Source organism: Takifugu flavidus, chromosome 1, assembly GCF_003711565.1.
Source record: "Takifugu flavidus isolate HTHZ2018 chromosome 1, ASM371156v2, whole genome shotgun sequence".
Classification (NCBI taxonomy): Eukaryota; Metazoa; Chordata; class Actinopteri; order Tetraodontiformes; family Tetraodontidae; genus Takifugu; species Takifugu flavidus.
Genome location: NC_079520.1, coordinates 23,153,366 through 23,174,041, shown reverse-complemented (window position 1 = coordinate 23,174,041; position 20,676 = coordinate 23,153,366). Strand labels below are relative to the sequence as shown.

Genomic DNA, 20,676 nt, shown 5'->3' with positions numbered 1-20,676 from the left:
CACAAGGCACTTTGTGTGAGAACGCTTAGACTTAACAGAGTACTAGAGAGAGGGAAATGATGAAATTGACTGACCTATGTCAACTTATGACTTCCTACAAAGAAAGAAAGAAAAAAAAGAACCTATCCTTGATATTAAACTTCTCAACATGTTTATTTAGGAAGCACACTGATGAGTGTAACAGGGTATAACACAAGATGGTCTCAAACAAGGTAACAGTGATGTCTTGAATGCATCTCTGGCTGCACGATCCCACGCTGTGAAAGAAAAAACAACTAGCTGAGGATGCTGGGTCCATATGAGTCTTCGTGACAGGTCTGGTCAGAAACAGGCACATCAAATGCACCTTCTCCTTATCCTTGCACTAATGAGCTAATATTCTATAATGCGCTTATCCAGTCAACCTTATGTAAAACATGGTTCATCTTGGCATTTCTAATTGGTCTCTGCTGCAGATTCAAAAACTGTCAATTGATTTGGACAGATAAATGACATTTCCAAATAAAATTTGACTAGATTTACTTTGTCATAGTCTTACTATATGCACATTTCACTAAAATCTAAACAGAACTGAAATAGTAAAGAGTATATAATTTTACCTCATGGCCAAATCCCAATGAATTTCTGCCATAATTAAATAAAAAAATCATATACAGCCATTTCCTTTAAGGGAATCTTTGATTTGTGAAATGGCTGGGTCTTCACCTCAATTTAATCGGGGAAGATAACTGCACCAATTAAAACAATTATGCATTTATCTTTAGTTGCAGCCCATTTTATAGCATTATTCTGTCCAGTATTATATTATATTCAGACTTCAATACCCAATGGTGTCTTATTCTGCAATAACACAACTTATTTACCACATGGGAAAATGCTCAAACAACACATTAAGACACCTGCAGTGTTGCAGAAAAGCATGGAGGTTAGGTTGATCCACAGTGGCGGCCCTTCAGAAACCGCAGTGACCCAGGTCATTCCCTCAGACTCGGCCTATAAATGCCCTTATATAAATTTGTATAAGAATAAAGTGTCTTCTTTGTAAAAAAAACAAACAATAAGCTTGCAACAAGCAAGAAAGGTGTGAAAAAGGACAAGAACACCTTTGGAAGATAGTGAAGGGAGAGTTATGTATGGTTGTTTCATAATCCTTCTTTGCATTAAGCTAAATCCTACATGACACACAGGACATTACTTCTCAGTACCGACAAATAATTAGCTAAAATATAATCCGAGCACTTCCAGAGGGAAAAGAAAAGGCTTTGTTGGAAGAATGTGCAAGCAACACAACGGATCAGCTTTTCAGTCACTGAAGACAAAACTGACCAAGCTGCAAATAACAAAATTGGTCTAAAAAGCTCAGAAAATGTGATACCAGGGTGGAAATTTTCAGTTTTCATTATGGCGTTCATACGATATAGCACTGTTTCAAAATTGGTCTATTTAATGCTAAATGTCAGATGTTGTTAAACCTATTTCAGTTTAAACGTCCCATTTAAGTTTAAATTGTGGTCTTCAGTGTAATTTCTTCCATGTAAGCAGTGCTATTCTTTTCATAGTCACATGCTGAAATTGCATATCTTTTAAACAACTGAGTTCTGGAGTTATTAAAAGTTCATTTCAATGAATGAAGAGACAGTATCTTGGAAATGTTGAACTTAGTAAATATATATACGCACATACAGTGTGTGTATACATATACATTTATACACACATATATGTATTTTACCTTACAGTAGTGTCGTTGAAGGCAAGTTTTGACATTGCTAAGACAATTGTACCAGTTCAATAATATGGCCCAATGCATTTCCTGTCCGTCTTTAATAGAGCACCCTGACGGATACGTTAAGTACAAAAAAATAATAATTCTGAAATGAGTACAAGTAACAAACATAATTTGCATCCAAACTGCATAGGGTAAAGATATTTCAAACTATGTCTCAAGTAACGGCAGGGATTCCCTATTCAAGATAACAAGTGTTACTGCAAAAGCATTTTATAAAACTGTACATTTTTAATACAGGCTAAAGACAGTAGGGGGGGGGGCAAACTATGAACTAACCTTGACAACAATGTAATATATGATCAGTTCAAATAACCTACAGAAACCATATTTTGGACATTGTGTTACACAAAAAAAAACTTTTTTGAAATGAGCTGATTAAAGAAAAAAAATCCCTTACATTCTTTTTAGATTTGTGAAAACAATGAATTGGTTTAATAAAATTACCTGAGTAAATTAAACCACCTTTGCATCTTACGGAAATTAAAGAACTACTATTTCTACTATTTACAGTGACCTCTGCTGCAACCTCATACATACCAACATTTGCCATATAGTACACCACTAAATGGTAAATTATGGTACACTAACAACATATTTACAATTAAAACATAATAGTGGATGGTCATTTACAGTATACAACTTGTTTTATTCTTCCAGAATTTGAAAAAACAACCAATTATTTAACATTGCAGAAACCTTTAAAACAATTTGTTCCAGTCTCGTGTTGCTTCCATGAGATGGCGTTGGCCATGGCCAATCCAATCTTCCTGGCTGTTGAAAAGTCTACCGCAAAACCAACAATCAAACGCAACTGAAGTCTGTGAAGAACCCGGCAAACTTTTCACAACTTCATACTTTTTCCTACTTTTCTTCCTCAGTTTCAGTCTCAGGAGGAATTGTTCACGGACAGAACTCTGAACTGGACGTGGTCTGTCCCTGTGAGACAAAATACCTTTGGTGAATGGTTTGTCCCCTGGAGAGCTCATTTCAGAGAGTGCCTGGAGAGTTTTCTGAGATAAGACGACCTTGGAAACAGCACCTTTGTGTCTGTTAACCACCTTCATGATATTGGCGACCTCAGGAATGTCAGCATCTGGGTGATTGAGCACTACAACCGGCTGGTTTCTCCGAGGACATCTCACCTGCTGCAAGCAACTTAATGGAGCAAGCCTTAAAGTCCTTTCCACTTCTTTGGACACAGGTTTCCAGTAGAGGGTAGTCTCAGTTTTCTTTGAGAGTTTTCTAGCTTTGTGCATCAGTTCAGGAAGTTCGTCAAATAACTGCTTCCTGCGCCTTTTTCTTTGGCTTGGAGGCCGAATTGGCCTTGGAGCAAGGACAGGTTCAGCTATGTCGTATAGTGGTGCGCTCACATCAATCCGAGCGTGAGAAAGGAGAGTTTCTTTGACAGCTTTGTGAGTTGTACTTTGCAAGGCGATCAGTTTCTTCATTCCGCTACAGGCTTCAGTGGGATTTTTGTTAGACGACACCAGGAAACACTGGGTTGGAGGACTAGCTGGCATAAACAAAGGCTGCGTGTTTGACGTGCAAGTGCTATTGGTTAGACTAGTGGTGGGAGTGACGATTTTGAATATGACTTTGTTTCCAATACCGTCACCTGTTTCGCTACCATGAGTTTGAAGCTTTCCGTCTTGGTTATTCAAAAGAAGTCCTGATTTGGTTGGAGAGATGTATCTGAGAAGGAATGCCTGCTGGCCAGGCTGCAAGGCGCCGAGTTTGTTTGCAGAGCTAACGGACATCGCCAGAACTGGTCTCGAGTTCAACTGGAGTTGTGTTCCAGCTAATTTGACGCTGGAAGTACTAGAACTCTCATTAGGTGGTAAAGGCCTTTGAAGTAGATAACATGTTGGTTGTGTTTTGTTTTTCTTTGTGGATGTTCTATGTAGTGACTGTGATAGGATTAAAGGACTCTTTAAACCTAAATGGTTGATTAAGAAATTATTGGAATTTTGGCAATCACTTGATTGGACAGCAAGCAGTGTCTTGTTTTCAGCCATTGTCTTTTGTGCAGGTACATGTAACCTCCTGCTGATAGGATTTAGATTTGCACAACCTTGATTACATGATTTTTCTTGAGCTGTCTGAAAATAAGACACATTGATTTGAGGAGTAGAGCTGGTTATCAGTTTGAACCCTGGATGGTCTTTGGCCTGCACTGGCATGACAGATTTAACCTCAGTTGTGCTTGGTAAAACTGGTTGCTTCTTCTCTGGTGAAGGGGAAATTTGGCAACTTTCTTTTGTCTGGTCCAACAAATCACTACTTGCGCTTGAATAGTGAACATTTGCTGTATCTGGCTCCTGGTTAATTACAGCATCTGAAGGTTTCTTGTCTAAACTATCCAGCGGGGATGAATAATTCTTGGCTCCCGATTGTTCTGGAGATATAGGAACAATGTCCTCCTCAATTTTAATTATATTAAAGTCTTGAAAAATAGATTCGAGGCTTCCATCCTCCCCAGAAGAGTCCTCAACTACACATTTGTCAATTATATCATCACTTTCTGACAATTTGTCAAAGTCCTGCTGATCTTGGTCCAGTGCTTCTTCATCTAGACTTTGAGGGAATGTATCTAGAGGCTCTACCATTGCAGACCCCACAGGTACGCCCTCTATCCTTTCTTTTCTGAGGGAATCTTTGTAGATAGTGCTACAATTTGGGACAGTGTTAGGTGACGGATTTAATTTTTCTTTAAAATAGTTGTGAAATGTAAATACTTCTTGACTTTGAGAGTTTCTTCCAGCACTGTCGTGTTCATTTTTGTGTTCAATCTCAATGTGAATCCCACCAAGTTTGTCTTTTCCTGAAAGGGGCTCAAAATTGTCTTTAATGCTACTCAAAGATTGGAACTCATTGATTTGATCGGCTGGAGCAGTTACTGGAAACTCACCTGCAGCCCTGCAGTTTGCAACTTGTCCGGAAGGCACAGTTTCCTGAGCAACTACTGAATGTGACGATACATTTGAAATATAACTGACAGTTAAACCACTTTGGCCAGTTGCACCAGAGTAAACTGATGGAGAGAAAATACTACTGTCAAAACCGGTTGCTTCTTTACTCTGAAGAATCACATGATTACAATTATCTGAACTAGAACAGGATGCATCTAAACAGCATTGCTGTAATAGAGGACTCGTGTCACTCTCTCCATCTGTTTGAGAGCTTGTATCAAGGTTACACACGGAGGTTTCTTCCTCCTCAATCTTAACTTTTACTGCCACAATCTCATCTGGATTAGTCTGCATGCAGGACATTGGTTTGGGTGAATCTATAAATGAATCTGATATTGATTTCTTACAGCCGGCACACTCCCCATTTTCATTACCAACCGTGCTGTTATCAACCTGAGGAGGTGCCGAGGAGCACACACTTTCAGGTGAGGGGTGGTTGTGAGTGGAAGACAATTGCTTTCCTGCGGGTATCACTTTGAGAACGAGATGTTTTTTGCCATCAACCATCTTAAATCCCACCACTTTGGTTGTGCAGTTTGGGGGCAGAGATATTTTATTTCGAACCATGAGAACAGTCAGCCCATTGCTGTTGGATTTCCCGGAAACGTCAAAGGCTGCCGAGCCATCAAAATCCTGCAAAACTGTCAGGTCTGTGTTGTGAGAGCCTTTGGTCCACGTTTTACTCTCCCTTTTTGCTACTGTAGTATCCATTAAGTGATACGTCTCCTCCATGGATAATTCTGGTGTGGTCAGCCTGAAACTTTGATTGGACAAACTCCCAGCGACATGGTTCACTCTTGATAGCTTCTGAATGTCCTGTGAGTCGCTGTTCAGCAAAACCTCTGCGCCTGCAGAAGGAGCAAGGTGGGTGCTACTGTCTTCTGTCTCAATCCATCCGTTCATCTTCTCAGCTTCGTCCTTATGAACAGCTGCCAAGTGGTTTGCCAGATACTCACTGGTGGTTGTTCCATACCCACAGATTTCGCAGGTGAATGGGAACGAACCCAAGTGTGCTTTCACATGCTTCTTGTAGTCATTTTCATTTAAGCTGATGTGTCTGCATTTTGAACACTTCCACGGACTTTCATTATGATGATGAATGTGCTGGACAAATGTACCAGCGTCAAATGTTATGAACTCACACCAGTCACAGTTGAACTGCCCATTTTGACTGTGACACATGATGTAGTGTCTGGTAAGCAAAAGCAAAGAGTACTGAACACCATCACTGCAGAGTTCACAGGTGACCAAGGTATTTCTGTGCTCAATGCGATGCCGTTGGAGAGCAGGAAACTCATGAGTGACGAAGCAGCACAGGTCACATGGGTATGTTGGCAGGGTTTCTTTGTGAACCGCTCGAAAATGCTTCAGTAAATCATTGGGACTATACGTTGTGCTGTCTTTACAGACTGAGCATTCAAAGCTCAGGATCTTTCCGGAAAAAACTGCCCCCTGTTGAATTTTACAATGAGTCTTACTCAGAGAGAGCTTTTCTTTTTTGATAGAACCTCCAAGTCCGTTTGTGGAAGAGCCTTCACTGTTGAAGAATGAACCACCCGTCATGTCTCTTAAATGCTTGTACACAAATTCTTTTACCTTCCGTGTTTCATCGTCTATTGATTTGCATTTTTGTGTAGAACTGTAAGGTACTTTCAGATTTTCTTCCATCGCTGTGTATCCTCAGGTATCTGAAAGAGAAAAACCCATATGCATTATTCTGTAATATAATGCTGGAAGAAAGAGGTAGCATAAATGTTAATAAAATGTGCCAGTTGGCCAAAGGATCATTTTTAACTGCAGTCCTCCAGCATTAAACAAAGTTAGTGGCTACTTTTCCTCATGCTGTGTGCATTATAACTAGTACGCATGCGCAGACTTCTACCAAGCAGGCAATTCCTCCAAATATTGTGACTTGCATCCATAGTTAAGTATTATAAGCAATATTAGGGATGTGACAATTAACAGTATAATGATAAACCACAACAAAATTCCTGACAGTTATTTTTACCATTTCACATTCTAATTAGCATGAATGCAGTGTTTGATTATAACAATTTAAATAACTTCAAAGTTTATTAAATGAAAGTAATGAAGTTGTCACACCAATTATTTCTGTCTTATATTACTTTGGTTTATCCTTATTGAACTTTGAACTTAGAAGAGGCCAGTCTTAAATGCCCTCTGGAGTTCATTCCTGTTTAGCCTTTTTCATCTCAGTCACTTTTGGGGAAAAAAAGGTCAAAAATAGGCAAAAAATAAACAATAGTAATAAAGTCTTAAGAGTACTTGTTATATTGCACATAATCCAAATGTCAATGTCAACTGTGTTTTTGCACGTTTGGCATGACAGAGAAATGTTAAAATGATTATGTGTCGCTGTGTTACTCGCAGTGTCAACTGTGTCGCCCCATAAAATGTGGCTTTGTCAAAGAGCGCAGTGAGCAAACTCAAAACTCATCAAATAGTGTATCTAATTTCAATTGTAAACTAATGTAAATACATTTATGCCAAGTGACATGATAAACTGTAAGAAATTTAATAGATTTGTTACCACAGTGCACATTTTTCAAATTGAAATGCTATTAACTTTAGGATTGAATTTGAATAAATAAAATACCTGTTCTCAACATTGTAACTCCAACAAGGAATCAAGCCATTTTGGAAGAGGGGAATATTGTGTAGCCACTGTTCTGGAAGAAAGAGAAAAGTCAACTTTCATCTTCACATTTTTAACAACTTTTTTACAAGGTCTATTTAAAGTCAGAGCTAACAAAAAATTGAAATTCATTCATTATGAACATGCGATTCAGTCCCTCTAGAAAAAAAAAACATGATTATGTGATCATTTATTCATAGTTCAATGCTTTATCAACCAAACACCCTGCAAATAGCCGGGTTCCCTTCAAAATGCTTGAAATACGCTGTGGCTGCATTAATTCGAAGCCCATGCATTTACATTGAAAAAAGCCCCATATATCCTTGAAAAACGTTGCAAGCAGACTTCACAGTGGAGCAACCATTTCAATATACATTGGGAACATTTTGAGGTCCAAAATGAAACATCTTCACGTCACAGGAAAACACACCTTGCTCTGAAATAATTAAGTCTCCCTGTTGCATCTTCAACAGAACAACTTCATACACCAGAGGGATTATGTTAATTTGCTTTGCTATACAGGGTATAACACAAAATTACAACTTCTGTAGCTGCTAACTTCTACAGATGACAACTTCTAACACAGACAGTGTAACACTCCATCTATACGCCACTACAGTCCCACAAGGTAAACAGGAGATCAACAAGAAAGCACCGATGGCTACACATAACTAAGCATGGCCATGTAATGTAAACGGGCACACAATTGCACCAGTTCTTATATGTAAACAAGAGAAATGAGAGATAATAATCAGCTGTGTTACCACATTTCCCCCGCATCATTTTTGAACCAAAATAAGCGACAGGCTGCTGAAGAAGAAAGAAATTTAAAGTAAAGTGCTTCATTTTGTTTTTGCTCATTATTTTACACTGTGGGAAACACTTTTTTTTAGCAGATGTAATCAGTGTTGATCTTTTTTTTGTAAAAAAGGAAGCACAGTTTAATTTCACTAATACCCTGCCTGGACATCACTTTTTTTTTTTTTTAAACAAAGAGAAAACGTGCCACACAACCAAAGATTGTTGCAATCAATCACAATCACATAAAACTTAGCATTTTTCTAGAGGGACTGATAACTAATGTAAAGACAAATAATCTATTAAAAGGGACAAAAAAGTGACTTTAAAAGTTCACAAATTGAGTAGAGGTTGTGTGAATCAAATGCAGTGACTAATTTCAGTGTGACAGTTTTCATTTATTGATCAACTAACCAATCGGTGACTCAATCAATTATGATTACTAAGCCATACAACACAGGCAATCATTCCTCATCCATCCAGAATGAAGTTTTGCATTCTGAATTGTGACTGTTGCCCGTTCCATGTCCAGCCATGAAATCAGTCCATCTGTCATTTTCGAGCTCTGTCTGTCTTGGCCTCTATACATTCCAGGGTCTCTTTCTTTATGTGTCCAAGTAATGCAGATGGCTGTTTCGCAATTTTGTTTAATTGCATACAATTTCTGTTAAAAATGCCACCACTGTTTATTCTGTCCATGGAAGATATATGCAGCATGTGTCTGTAAAATCACATCTGAGCTGAGGATCCTCATACTGATGCTGATTGCTATTTTCTTCTTAGTCAATATACTTATCATTTTCATACACGGTGTTCTTGCGTTGCTGCTCTACATCTGAAATCTGTTTCACAACTCCAGCTAATGTCATCCATTAACTGAGGCATTTAAAATGGTTAACCTGCTTCAGTATTCCTTGGTCTAGCTATGTGTTACTGGTTGGGATGATATTTCTCTTTAAAATTACCGTTAGCTGTGTTTACATTGATGCACTCTAAAAGCCAGTGGGAGATCAGCTGTGATTTTGCATATGGACAAAGTGGAGTGGGTCTGCTCTCTCCTGACTGTAACGGGGACTGCTGCGTGAGGCTACTGGGAGCCTGACAGCCTGCGAGGGCTTTGGGACAGGGGAGGAGCTCACGGCAGCACCCGCAGCTCATTGAGGACAGTAAGCGCAGAATGATACGTCAAAGTCTCCTAAATACCAGAAACATCCGACAACCAGAAAGTGTCACTAGACTTGTCGCTAGTTGCTTATGGGAAAACAACAAAATGATCTGAAAAGGCATGGGGTTTTGCAAAAAAGTTGCCAATCTGGCAACACTGGCGGCCTTACATGCGTAAACAAACACTGCGTGCCGCCCCCCCTCCCCCACAAAGAGAAGGAGAAAAATAATATTGGTATTGAGTATTGGCTCAGTTCTTCTCATTGGTATGACAGATGCAATTGCTGATATGCCATGCTTTCCTAACAAAGATACATACACACATGCATATATATATATGCACGTGTATAGATAGATAGATAGATAGATAGATAGATAGATAGATAGATAGATAGATAGATAGATAGATAGATAGGCGTGTCATATACATGTCATACATACACACGTATGCATGTGCATACAGCTGTATATGTATATATACACACACCTGACTACATGTATATACACATACTGTATGTCTATAGGTGTATATATACATATAGTGATATAGTTAGATGAATTGGATATGTATGTATACCCATGCATGTTTGTATCAAATTAAATCAAAATAAAATACATATAACACACCCCTCATTCAGTCTATATTCATATAAAAACCATTGTGTCACAACAGTCATTCTTTAAAAAAAATCTTGTTAAAAACATGTCAGCTTTTCCTATTAGACATTCGATACAACTCCAAAATTAGCTGGTGTGATTTTGCAAAATTTGTCTACAGCTCGATTCAATAAATGCACCCAACAGATTCTCCATCTTTTTAAAACATGACGCTCTGGCATTCTGATTCCAGGGTCAGAGCAAGATGTCTGCAATGTTAATATTAATGTACATTAGCATCAATTTACAACATGTCAGCTGTCAACAGGGACAGAGGAAGCCATGTTGGATGAAAAATGGCTGCCACAATGTTGTGAGTCTTTTAGTGTAGTTCCATTTGAGTCGTTGTACTCAAGCAGCAAAACAAAAAAAAACAAATACAGCTTTCCCGAATCAGACTCAATGCATTAAGATACCTAACTCTTACTATTATTTAGGAAATTCGGGATGTATTATGGTACACCTGCGGTGCAGACAGGTAGCTATTCCAGGCCAATGCCATCTCTGGTGGGATATAATTACAGAGATGAAGTTGCATCGATTCACTACTTCGTACTCAGAGACAACACAAGACTATTTGCAACATGTCATCTCTATCAATGTCGGTCAAGATTCCACACAACAAACATCTGTCATTTATTCGTACTTTGTTGCCTGACAATATCCACAGAAGTTTAGCAAAGACAAGGAACCCATCAATTCAGGCGAAAAGGAGAAAAACCCACGGCAATGTTTCCTGTATGTTTCAATGATGTGTGGAAAACATGCGAGCTACTTGGGCGACAATCTGGCTGTGTGTGCACTTTAATAAGCAGTTCTTGTGGAACCAAATACGTTCTAACGCTCCACACGCCAAGACGACCGAAGTTATTAGAAACGAATTTTTACTTACGGCGAACTTCGTGTAAGTTGGGGCCCACGGTTATTAATGTCTGACAACATGCAAAGAAAGCTCTAGCAGGAAACAGTTTGATCACTCGCTTTCCTGCCCTCTCCTGTATGAAAGCTTAAAGACGGCGGCCATGACACCTCCATCCGGGTCTTGCAGCGGAGGAATATCTACTTCTCCCCAATCGCAAAGTAGGGCCACCGAAGTTTCCTCACAGTGGAGCCCGCTAGAATCACCCAAAAACATACAACATGATAAGACTGGGTGTGTTGTGGGTCTCCATCGTGTTTTCAGAGCAGGAGTTACCGTCATTCATGATGTCTGTCCAATCGCGTTCTTAGAGAGAGAGAGGGAGACTCGGACACAGTATGACCTCCTAAATGCTTCGCAGGAAGTCGAGTGTCTGTCGATCGCAAACTGAATATTCAGCATAATCTCTCCGGCACAGGGTTTAAAATCGACGTAAAGCATGCTGTTAGCAACATAAGGTGTTGTACTTGCTGTCGCCCCCAGATGGTAATAAAACTGTAGGCTAAGCAATTTCCCTGCTCGACCACCTTGATCAAGGACATAGAATGGAAAAGATTGAAATCTCCCCAGTTTGATCAGTTCTAATTTCCCCCCAGTACATTCCTAACTTCTATACAATCCCTTAACCATCTGCATATGTATAGGTCAAGCATTTAGATAGGATAGGAGTTAACATAAATACTATTTCAAACATTTTAATTTAGGAAATTCAATTATTTGTAATTCTCTTTAAGGCTCAGCTAGGTCCACATCACACAAAACAGCCCAGTAACACAAGTGTTCCATAGTATGACAGTGCTGCATACCAGCTTAGTCAAAACAGCTATCGTGTCGTTTTTGTACACACTTAACCTACACTTACATTTGTCCATTAAACAAGACTGTCTTCAATGTGATATTTGACTGACAGCTGTGATGACAGGATAATTTTTTAGCTCATAGCAAGTCGGAATTTAGGTGTTGATGTTAATTCTGTATATTCTCTTGCAGTTATTCTGGAGGAAAACCACTGTTATATGAATGTAGGTGCGCTACCCTGTTACTGCATATTGTTTCTTTCTTTTGAATAAATCTGTCATCTTTGTTGATGATGTCATTACAGCTGAGATGGAAGGTCCTCTTCTGTCACTGTGCTCTGCTGCTGGCCAGAAACAATAGATGTCTAAAGTGCCGGGCACCATTATGCTAGGACAGGACAGTGGCAAAGGCTGGCCTGTCAGAGGTCAGGGACATCCTCAGAGGCCTAGAGACATTATTTCTTCATCTTCATGTTAATGATTTTGCTTATGTTCTGTTAGCTGTCAAACTCAATAGGAAAAGTTCATATATGAATCATATATATATCAAATCCTGACTCTGATGTGCTTGTTAACTACAGTCTATTGACAGTGCCTAACCAACATACCACCCTCCAGGCCACATTAAACAGACTGTGTAACTGCTTATTGTTCAAATTCTAATTCCAAATTCTATAGATACCTGCTGTAAATATCGGCCAAGTGCATCATCACCCATGAATAATATGTGCACATCTTACACTCATTTCTGACTTTTATCATTTTAATAGGCTTTGAACTATGGCAAGAAAGTGGCCACTATACATGTACTATGAACTTTATCTTAAGAATTGTTACATCTTCACACTGCATTCACAGCATTCCTCAATGATTCTTGATGTCTCCGCTTCCTGGGACCAGCATGCACCATGTGTGACATCTGGACACTGGACAAAGATTAAGCTCTTGTAAATTTAAAGCCATCACTTCAGTACAAAACTTTATTTGATGTACACTTAAAATGTATTGCATTTCTGAATTCTGTTGTGCAATTGTTTGATATCTTTGTAACAGGGACATATAATATTGTATTATAATTACACAAAATTGTTCTTTTTGTTTACTATTGTTGAACATACCTGGTGTTTGTTTTACTGTGCTGTCTTGGTCCTCCAGTCACTTCGTCTGTATTTTATTTCTTCTTCGTGTGTTCCCCTTGGTGCACCTGTATAAATTCGAGGGTCGCGACTTCCTCTTCCCTTTTGCAATTCTCGTGTTGGGAAGAGGTCAGTCATCTTTTGTAATCCCTTGTTTTAAGTGTCTTTTTGTTATTATTTTGTCTTAATTTGTCACTCTTATAACACTACAGTTCTAGTCAAGTTTATATTGAGCTCTGATGTTGCTCCGATGTAGTGTTTTATTGATGTGAACAGGTGCGATGGTGCTAACTCCATGTTGTCTTCTCTGTAGTTTGGGCTGGATCAGCAAATAGCGGCACATGTTAATTTTGCTGTTTTATTTTTGACCAGGTATGTTTTTCTTGGCCCTTTTGCAATTCTCGTGTTGGGAAGAGTTTGGGCTGGATCAGCAAATAGCGGCACATGTTAATTTTGCTGTTTTATTTTTGACCAGATTAAACGGAGGGTGCCTCCAAAAGTTCAACTGTGTCCCGTGGCTACTCTACGCACCATGAAGAGAATTGTCTTTATTTTATTAGCATGTGTTGTACCATATGTTTCTGTTTTCTGTTATAAGCACTTTAGAAGTTAGGAATAGTAGAATGTTTAATCAGTGGAATAAAGATAAGCAGTCAGTTGACCCTTCCTTGACATGAATGTTGTTTAGACAGTTGGAGCCAGGAGGAGACAGTCAGAAGGAAAGTGGTAGACCCCCATCGTAAAACGTGACAGAATAGTTTACTGGTGTTGATAAGTTCCTCGGCAGGAATGACCTCTGACCTGGCTATCTGGGAAGATAATGGAGAAAAAGGACTGCACCAACACCAAATGAGGCGGGAAGAAGAAGATGAGGTCATCCAAGAAGAAGGACTGGATTGGAGTGAATTAGCATCAATAATTTACATATATTGTTCTATAAAAGACTGGGCCAAGGGATAGTTAGGCGGTCAGACTTCATGCCCTGACAATTGACTCTGTTGTTTGTAGGGTTATGAACTGGCCCAGAGCTCTGTAATATTTGTATCTTGAAATAATTTTATTGTAAATACATTTTGAAATTGGCATTTGTTTACTTGAAGTCTTCATTTAAAGAACACGCGGATTGGCAGTGACACACAAGAGGTAATGCAATCCAACAATTTGGTGACCCCGACGTGATGAAGACAGAAAAGACATCTGAGGCAAAGAATTCAACAACGGTCACTTCGGAGGACAACTGACGACAAAGGGATCCCTAATAAAAGGTAAGCAGACACCTGTTTAATCAAAAGTTCTGCACATTGGCAATTTCCAAAAATTTGTCGTCACTGTCAATTGAAGTGTCCTAGTTATAAATTCCATATACAAATATTGAAACGACTGCAGTAAGTACGGTTAGAGTCCGGAAATTTGAACGGTTAGAGTCCGTAAATTTGAACGGTTAGAGTCCGTAAGTACGGTTAGAGTCCGTAAAGTTGAACGGTTAGAGGCCGGAAGTACTGTTGAAAAAACAGGGAATAGACGGTTAGAGTAAACCGGAACTAGTACAGTGCTGTATTGCTGTACACACAGCACTGTATATGAAAAAGATTTGGGTTGGGACTCGGAGCGCAGTTGACGGGACGGACACTCCCGACGCTCGAGATTTGTGTTTTTGTGTGGGTTGGAAAAGTGACAGAGTGAACGTGAATTAAAAGGCTCTTTGTCCTTGGGAATTAACCCCCAGAGTGGAACCGGATCAACGGAGTTTGGTCTAGAAGCTTGTTTCACTGAGGCATTGAGTTGACCGTTGGAGTCATTCACATTCAATCTCACTTGGGAGCATAGTTAAAGATGGAACTGGAGTGTGGTAAAACGTGTTGGGATCAAGGAGAATGTTCTCCCTATCCTCGGTCTGTGGAAGAACAGTGGAAGTGGACTCTTGATCAGGTGGTGAGTGGCATGAAAGAAGAGGACAGGGAAAGAGAATTGGATGCAATAAAAAAGTTGTGGAAGGAAGCTCAGAAGCAGAAGATACTTCCCCCTCCAGAGGTGAAGGTTAATTTAGCTGAAGCATTGTGTAAGTGGGAGTCAGAAATTCACACTAGATTACAAGATCATTTGGATAATCCAAAATTAGGCTTGATAGCAGGAAAATCATGGAAAAAACAGGGTAAGGAGTTAGAAGATAAGCGCCGAAGGATACATGTTGTGGCTGTGACATGTGCAGCGGTGCACTATTGCAGAGCTAGGGGGGTTACACGAGTGCCCAATGTAGAGAAGCCTCCATCAGAAGATCCAAACCAGACACTGACACTTAACACCACTCTTTACCCATCATTACCTACTACCTCTTCCCCACCCCCATATCAATTGCCAGTTTTGACTACTAATAGTGGTCAGTTAGATGTGGACAGAAATGAAGAAATGCAGGAGTTACGTGAGACAGTGTGGGACCTTTGGAGACAGGTTAGCAGGATCAAACAGAGACAGGAAGAGGTTGAGGATAGCTTGGGAAAATTTGAATTTAGAGAGAAAGGTCAAGTGGTTCGCCCTAAAATCTCCCAACAAACTATATTTAAGAAACAGGACAGTCAAAAATCTGCATTAAATGTCTTTAAAAGACTTAACAATCAAACAAAACAAGAGAAAAGAGCTGATCCCTCAGGAGGATTTGCCAGGGCTGAGCGCAGGGAGGAGAAGGCAAGACTGATTTATGGCAGTGATAAAGAGGAGAGCGAAAATAAGACAGACACCCTCAAACTTCCAGCTACATTTATTGGAGAATCGGATCTTCAGGAGCCCGTTGAAGCTCAGACAAAATTATATGAAAAAGACCCAGCTTCAAGTATGGAAAATTATGAATCAGAATCAGGGGAAGAGAGTGAGTGTGAGTACAGAGGTGTACCGTTGACAGGGGCCATAAATAATGAGGAGGTGGGTCAAACAGGAATACACACGCGGAGTAAGGGGCCCAGACGGCAGACCTGTTCTCCCGCCTGGTCTGGTAGATGCCGTTCTGGAAGAGGCCCACGGCCTGACACACTGCGGGAAACCACGAATGATGCAAAGAATGTTCAATATGCAAACACTTTAATGTAAAATCAACAATTCGACCACATGAGGGCAAGTTTCCATAGCAGGGCAAGGAAAATTATAGATTTCACCGATATGATAGACCGAGTCAATGGGTTCCGATACCTCTTGGTGGCAGTGGATGCATACACTGTCTGCCCAGAGGCGGTTCCCGTAAAAGCAGAAGATGCAAAAAGTGTTATTAAATTTTTGATTAATCCGACACATGGTTTCCCCAAACAAATTAGGTCTGATAATAGAACTCATTTTAAGAATAAAGATTTAAAAGAAGTAGAGAAGGCGTTAGGCGAAGGTAGAAAGAATGAATCAAAGAGCAAAATTGGCAAGATATGTGCTCACAGTGGAATGAAATGGACACAGGCGCTTCCAATTGCCTTGATGTCAGTAAGAAGCTCTGTTAAGCTCCCGAACAGGATTCACCCCCTTTGAGCTCGAGTGGGGTGTTCTCTTTCCGGGACCAGAAGCAGAAAATCCATAGGCTAGCCCAGCACTTGTATGAAATATAAATCTTATTTTGTTCAACTAAAAACAACTCTCTCAGTTTTCTCCCAACAGGCAACCTCTGTAACCACAGTCAGTGAGGATCCAGGAACTCAACACACAGCTGAGTGGGGTTCTTCTGAGCGTCATCAAGTGAAAGTGGTCAGAGCACAGGTGGACTGGTCCCTTTGAAGTTGCAGAGCGAACATTACATGTTAACCATAACATCCTAACATACTAACACCCTAACACATTAACCCTAACTCTGGTATCACTGGAATCAATGTACCCCAGCAGATAATCCACAGAGAACGCTTGGACAGATCCAGGAACATCCAAAGAGGATGGCACCATGATTAAACTTCTATTATTCTTGATTACAGCAAAGGGAACGGTCAATGAATTGTTATATTGGCCTAGCGTAGGCTAGGCCAAAAGGGGGATTGAAGAGAATTGTCTTTATTTTATTAGCATGTGTTGTACCATATGTTTCTGTTTTCTGTTATAAGCACTTTAGAAGTTAGGAATAGTAGAATGTTTAATCAGTGGAATAAAGATAAGCAGTCAGTTGACCCTTCCTTGACATGAATGTTGTTTAGACAGTTGGAGCCAGGAGGAGACAGTCAGAAGGAAAGTGGTAGACCCCCATCGTAAAACGTGACAGAATAGTTTACTGGTGTTGATAAGTTCCTCGGCAGGAATGACCTCTGACCTGGCTATCTGGGAAGATAATGGAGAAAAAGGACTGCACCAACACCAAATGAGGCGGGAAGAAGAAGATGAGGTCATCCAAGAAGAAGGACTGGATTGGAGTGAATTAGCATCAATAATTTACATATATTGTTCTATAAAAGACTGGGCCAAGGGATAGTTAGGCGGTCAGACTTCATGCCCTGACAATTGACTCTGTTGTTTGTAGGGTTATGAACTGGCCCAGAGCTCTGTAATATTTGTATCTTGAAATAATTTTATTGTAAATACATTTTGAAATTGGCATTTGTTTACTTGAAGTCTTCATTTAAAGAACACGCGGATTGGCAGTGACACACAAGAGGTAATGCAATCCAACAACCACAACCACAAAAATAACACAACGCAGACATACACCGGTCACATCTTGTCTGGGTGGAATTCTGCATTTGCAGAAGTTAATAAAGCTAGGCTGACTTTAGGTTAAAGTGAAGGTTCTCTTTATTGCCAAAACACAATTTTCGTAATAGTCTCTGAGCCTCCCAGTTCAGACTGTGATATCTCTGACTTGATTAAAACTTTTTGAAACTTCTTCCATCAGGATTTCAATATCTGCAAAGACCTGTCACCCAGCATGCATGTCTTAGTCCTTTCCTTTGTAAAGAAAAGCAAACTGTATCGCTATGATAGAGATTCTGAGTGGACAGTTTGGGAGATTTTGAAACTCCCTTAAAACCATCTCAAGTGAGTGATCATCCATCTACCACATAAATCCACAGCTGCCAAATAGGGACACATGACATTTATTCTCATTTATTCTCTAAACCAACTAGCATTGTTAGTGTTTAAATGTTGGTTGAAGAAGTCGGGATTATGAAGTCATGATGAAGGGGTCATGAGTCTCAGTGCGGCTCAAACATTGTATTTGTGAGAATCCCTGGGGATCCAGGATATTAGTGGGAAATTAGCTCAAATATCACTGAGACTCAATTATGAGTTATGTTAACTGTAGCCAAAAAGTTCCACCCTGCAGGCCTATAGACTGCAATTTTGCCTATTACTACTATAGTTTACTTATCTTCCACCAAAACACATAGTGGTATTAAAAACAATAATAAAATTGGGTATTATATTCAATTAACCGTGACATTTTTAAACCAATTTGATAATATACAATCACCATTTGAGATTGATTTGTTACAATTAACAAAGGAGTAACTAGAATGATACTGAACAAATGAACCTTAAACCTGAAGGAACAGATGTGTGATGCACATTAAAAGTCACACGAAGACAGAACATTAATTTATAGAATGCAGGTATAGGAAAACACCTGACTGTGCACCAGATTACATAACCATCAAAACTTGATGACTGAATAATTGTTCAGAACTGACAAGTTTACACTTTTGAATTGCAATGAACACATTTGTGAATCCAAATTTCCGTTAATTAACAGTTATTATCTAATAAAAACATCGCATTATACTCTTTACACATTCACTTTTAATTTGATAACTCCAAAAACTTGTTACTGATTAGTTTTTTACGGTCACGTTAATAGGCCCAGTCTGACAGAAGTGAAAGAAGAGCAAGGTCTTAATATAGAAGGCAAATGTGTAACTACAGGGGTGGAAACAATCAGAGCAATCGGGGAAGAGAAAATATAGAAACACAACCACTTTGGTAGACAGCAGCAAGGAAAAACTAGAAAACACTCTGAGCACAGCCAGAAATGTTGATGGCTGATCAGGTAAGGGAGATAAGGCAAGAGTAAGGACAGAAAGAAAAGTGACATAAGGACACAAACACATCGTTACATGTGTACAACATACATATAAGAACAATTGCTTTTGTAACCTAAATGCTGATGATTGATTCAGAGCTGTATAAGCCCAAATAAATGTATTTAATCAAGGTAAACTCAACACTGATCCAGGCGTTCACCCAATGAAAATAATATTGCAGTCCCACACAAATCCAATTTTGTTTTGGCAAACAGCATAATCCCATCAAATTCTGTATAATATGTTGGTCCCAAAAGAACAGTATTCCTCTTTGCTGACAATGAGCTCCTGCAAGGGTCCAATTTGTATGAGCTGTCATTATGTCAAAGTCAAACCCATCAAACACACCCTCACAGGGACTACAGTCTACTACCCAAGAACGGATATCCTCGGGGTGTGTGTTGAGCTCCCTACTCTACACCCTGTACGCACATGACTGCACCCCTACACATCCCAGCAACAGCATCATAGAGTTTATTATACCACTGTCCTGGGCCCATCTCAGAAGAGGATGAGTCTGCATGCTGGAACCCAAATGGAAGGGCTGTCATTGCTTAGTCATAACCTTTACCATGTCACTGCCTCCGATCTTTGCTACAGCATCATGAGGAATGATTTTTGAGTGATGAAAATAATGAGTGAATACTACAAATATAATTGAGACAAGAAAGCTGAGTGTGAGCCTACCAGGATCACTTCCTTTCACTAGATGATTATATGCCTTTTGATTTGACTGTTTTGTGAAGCATATAATTTAAGACCACAGACCCACTTTACTAATTTATTAAATTAATCATAGATACATATTCTGATTAACAATAGAAAGGTTGTTGATTGAAAGAGTAATTAATGGCACTTTGGGTATGCCGTGATTTCTGGACTACAGAGCGCACCTGATTAAAAGCCACATAATCTAATTTTAGAAAGAAAATCAATTTTGTACTTATACAAGCCGCACCGGATTTTAAGCCACATGTATCCTATGTAGTAATATGAAAAATTAGATCGAAAACATTCAGTACCGGTATATGTTTTTATTACCGTAAGAGACGAGTCACTGACGAGTGACAAACAGACAGGTAAGAAACAACAGCCACTCTTTTCACTTGTATGTTTATACAGAGACCTTGAATCCAATTTTCATCACGTCAGGATTGCCTTTAAAGGAAATGTTGACTGTGTGTGAAATCACACCCTCCTTGCCTACCCACTATATGTTTTCAGACACTCAGCTGTGGTGCTACAAACTCTGTCATAGTGTTGCATAACGCACCAGATCAACAGCAGCCCTGGGAGAATCATTTGATTTTTTTCTACTGATTAATAAATATAAAACATTCACTGGTAATTTCTTTGTTAATGTACTCTTATGTCATATATAATATTTCACTGAATTATTAATTAACATTTATTGTTATGTCTAGCTTCTCATTTGTGACTGTAAAGGATGATCAGATATATTGCTTGGTTAGGGAGCATCTGTTGTCCCCTATGACCTTGTGGTGGTCATGAGTGCCAGAGATGATGAGGCTGATGGACGATGATGATCTGAGAATTCGGCTGGGGGAGTTTATGCGAAGTTCACTCAGATAGGGAGGGGCAAGGTTATGGAGGGCTTTGAAAGTTAGGAGAAGGATTTTAGAGGTGATGCTGTGTGTGACTGGGAGCCAGTAAAGCTGTTGGAGAACAGGGGTGATGTGATGGGTAGAAGTTGTCCTGGTGATGAATGAATTGCAACAATCCAGGAGAGAGGTAAACAAAG

The 20,676-nt window shown here is 39.5% G+C and overlaps 2 protein-coding genes across 6 annotated transcripts; one reads left to right on the top strand and one right to left on the bottom strand.

The window, feature by feature from the left end:
• Positions 1 to 1,641: 1,641 nt before the first annotated feature.
• Positions 1,642 to 11,411, bottom strand: si:ch211-214e3.5 (zinc finger protein 518A). 5 transcript variants are annotated; one of them, XM_057033961.1, is made up of 4 exons: positions 11,226 to 11,411; positions 10,923 to 11,145; positions 7,373 to 7,440; positions 1,642 to 6,443 (listed from the first exon to the last, which is right to left on the bottom strand). In XM_057033961.1, the coding sequence occupies exon 4, from the start codon at positions 6,421 to 6,423 to the stop codon at positions 2,485 to 2,487; it is 3,939 nt and encodes a 1,312-aa protein (XP_056889941.1). In that variant the 5' UTR covers positions 6,424 to 6,443; positions 7,373 to 7,440; positions 10,923 to 11,145; positions 11,226 to 11,411; the 3' UTR covers positions 1,642 to 2,484. The 5 variants fall into 5 exon arrangements, with proteins under 5 accessions (XP_056889941.1, XP_056889926.1, XP_056889951.1 ...); XM_057033946.1 differs by having other exon boundaries at positions 7,373 to 7,445; positions 11,226 to 11,410; XM_057033971.1 differs by lacking the exon at positions 10,923 to 11,145 and having other exon boundaries at positions 7,373 to 7,445.
• A 615-nt stretch (positions 11,412 to 12,026) lies between these two features.
• LOC130533332 (uncharacterized) lies at positions 12,027 to 17,433 on the top strand. The gene is made up of 2 exons (XM_057046631.1): positions 12,027 to 13,254; positions 13,358 to 17,433. Exon 2 carries the CDS (start codon positions 14,716 to 14,718, stop codon positions 15,961 to 15,963), a length of 1,248 nt encoding a protein of 415 aa, XP_056902611.1. The 5' UTR covers positions 12,027 to 13,254; positions 13,358 to 14,715; the 3' UTR covers positions 15,964 to 17,433.
• Positions 17,434 to 20,676: the final 3,243 nt, after the last annotated feature.

What these genes read in the sequence shown, in the direction of transcription:
- si:ch211-214e3.5 (XM_057033961.1), bottom strand. Translation starts at nt 6,423, where the DNA reads ATGGAAGAAAATCTGAAAGTACCTTACAGTTCTACACAAAAATGCAAA.
- LOC130533332 (XM_057046631.1), top strand. Translation starts at nt 14,716, where the DNA reads ATGGAACTGGAGTGTGGTAAAACGTGTTGGGATCAAGGAGAATGTTCT.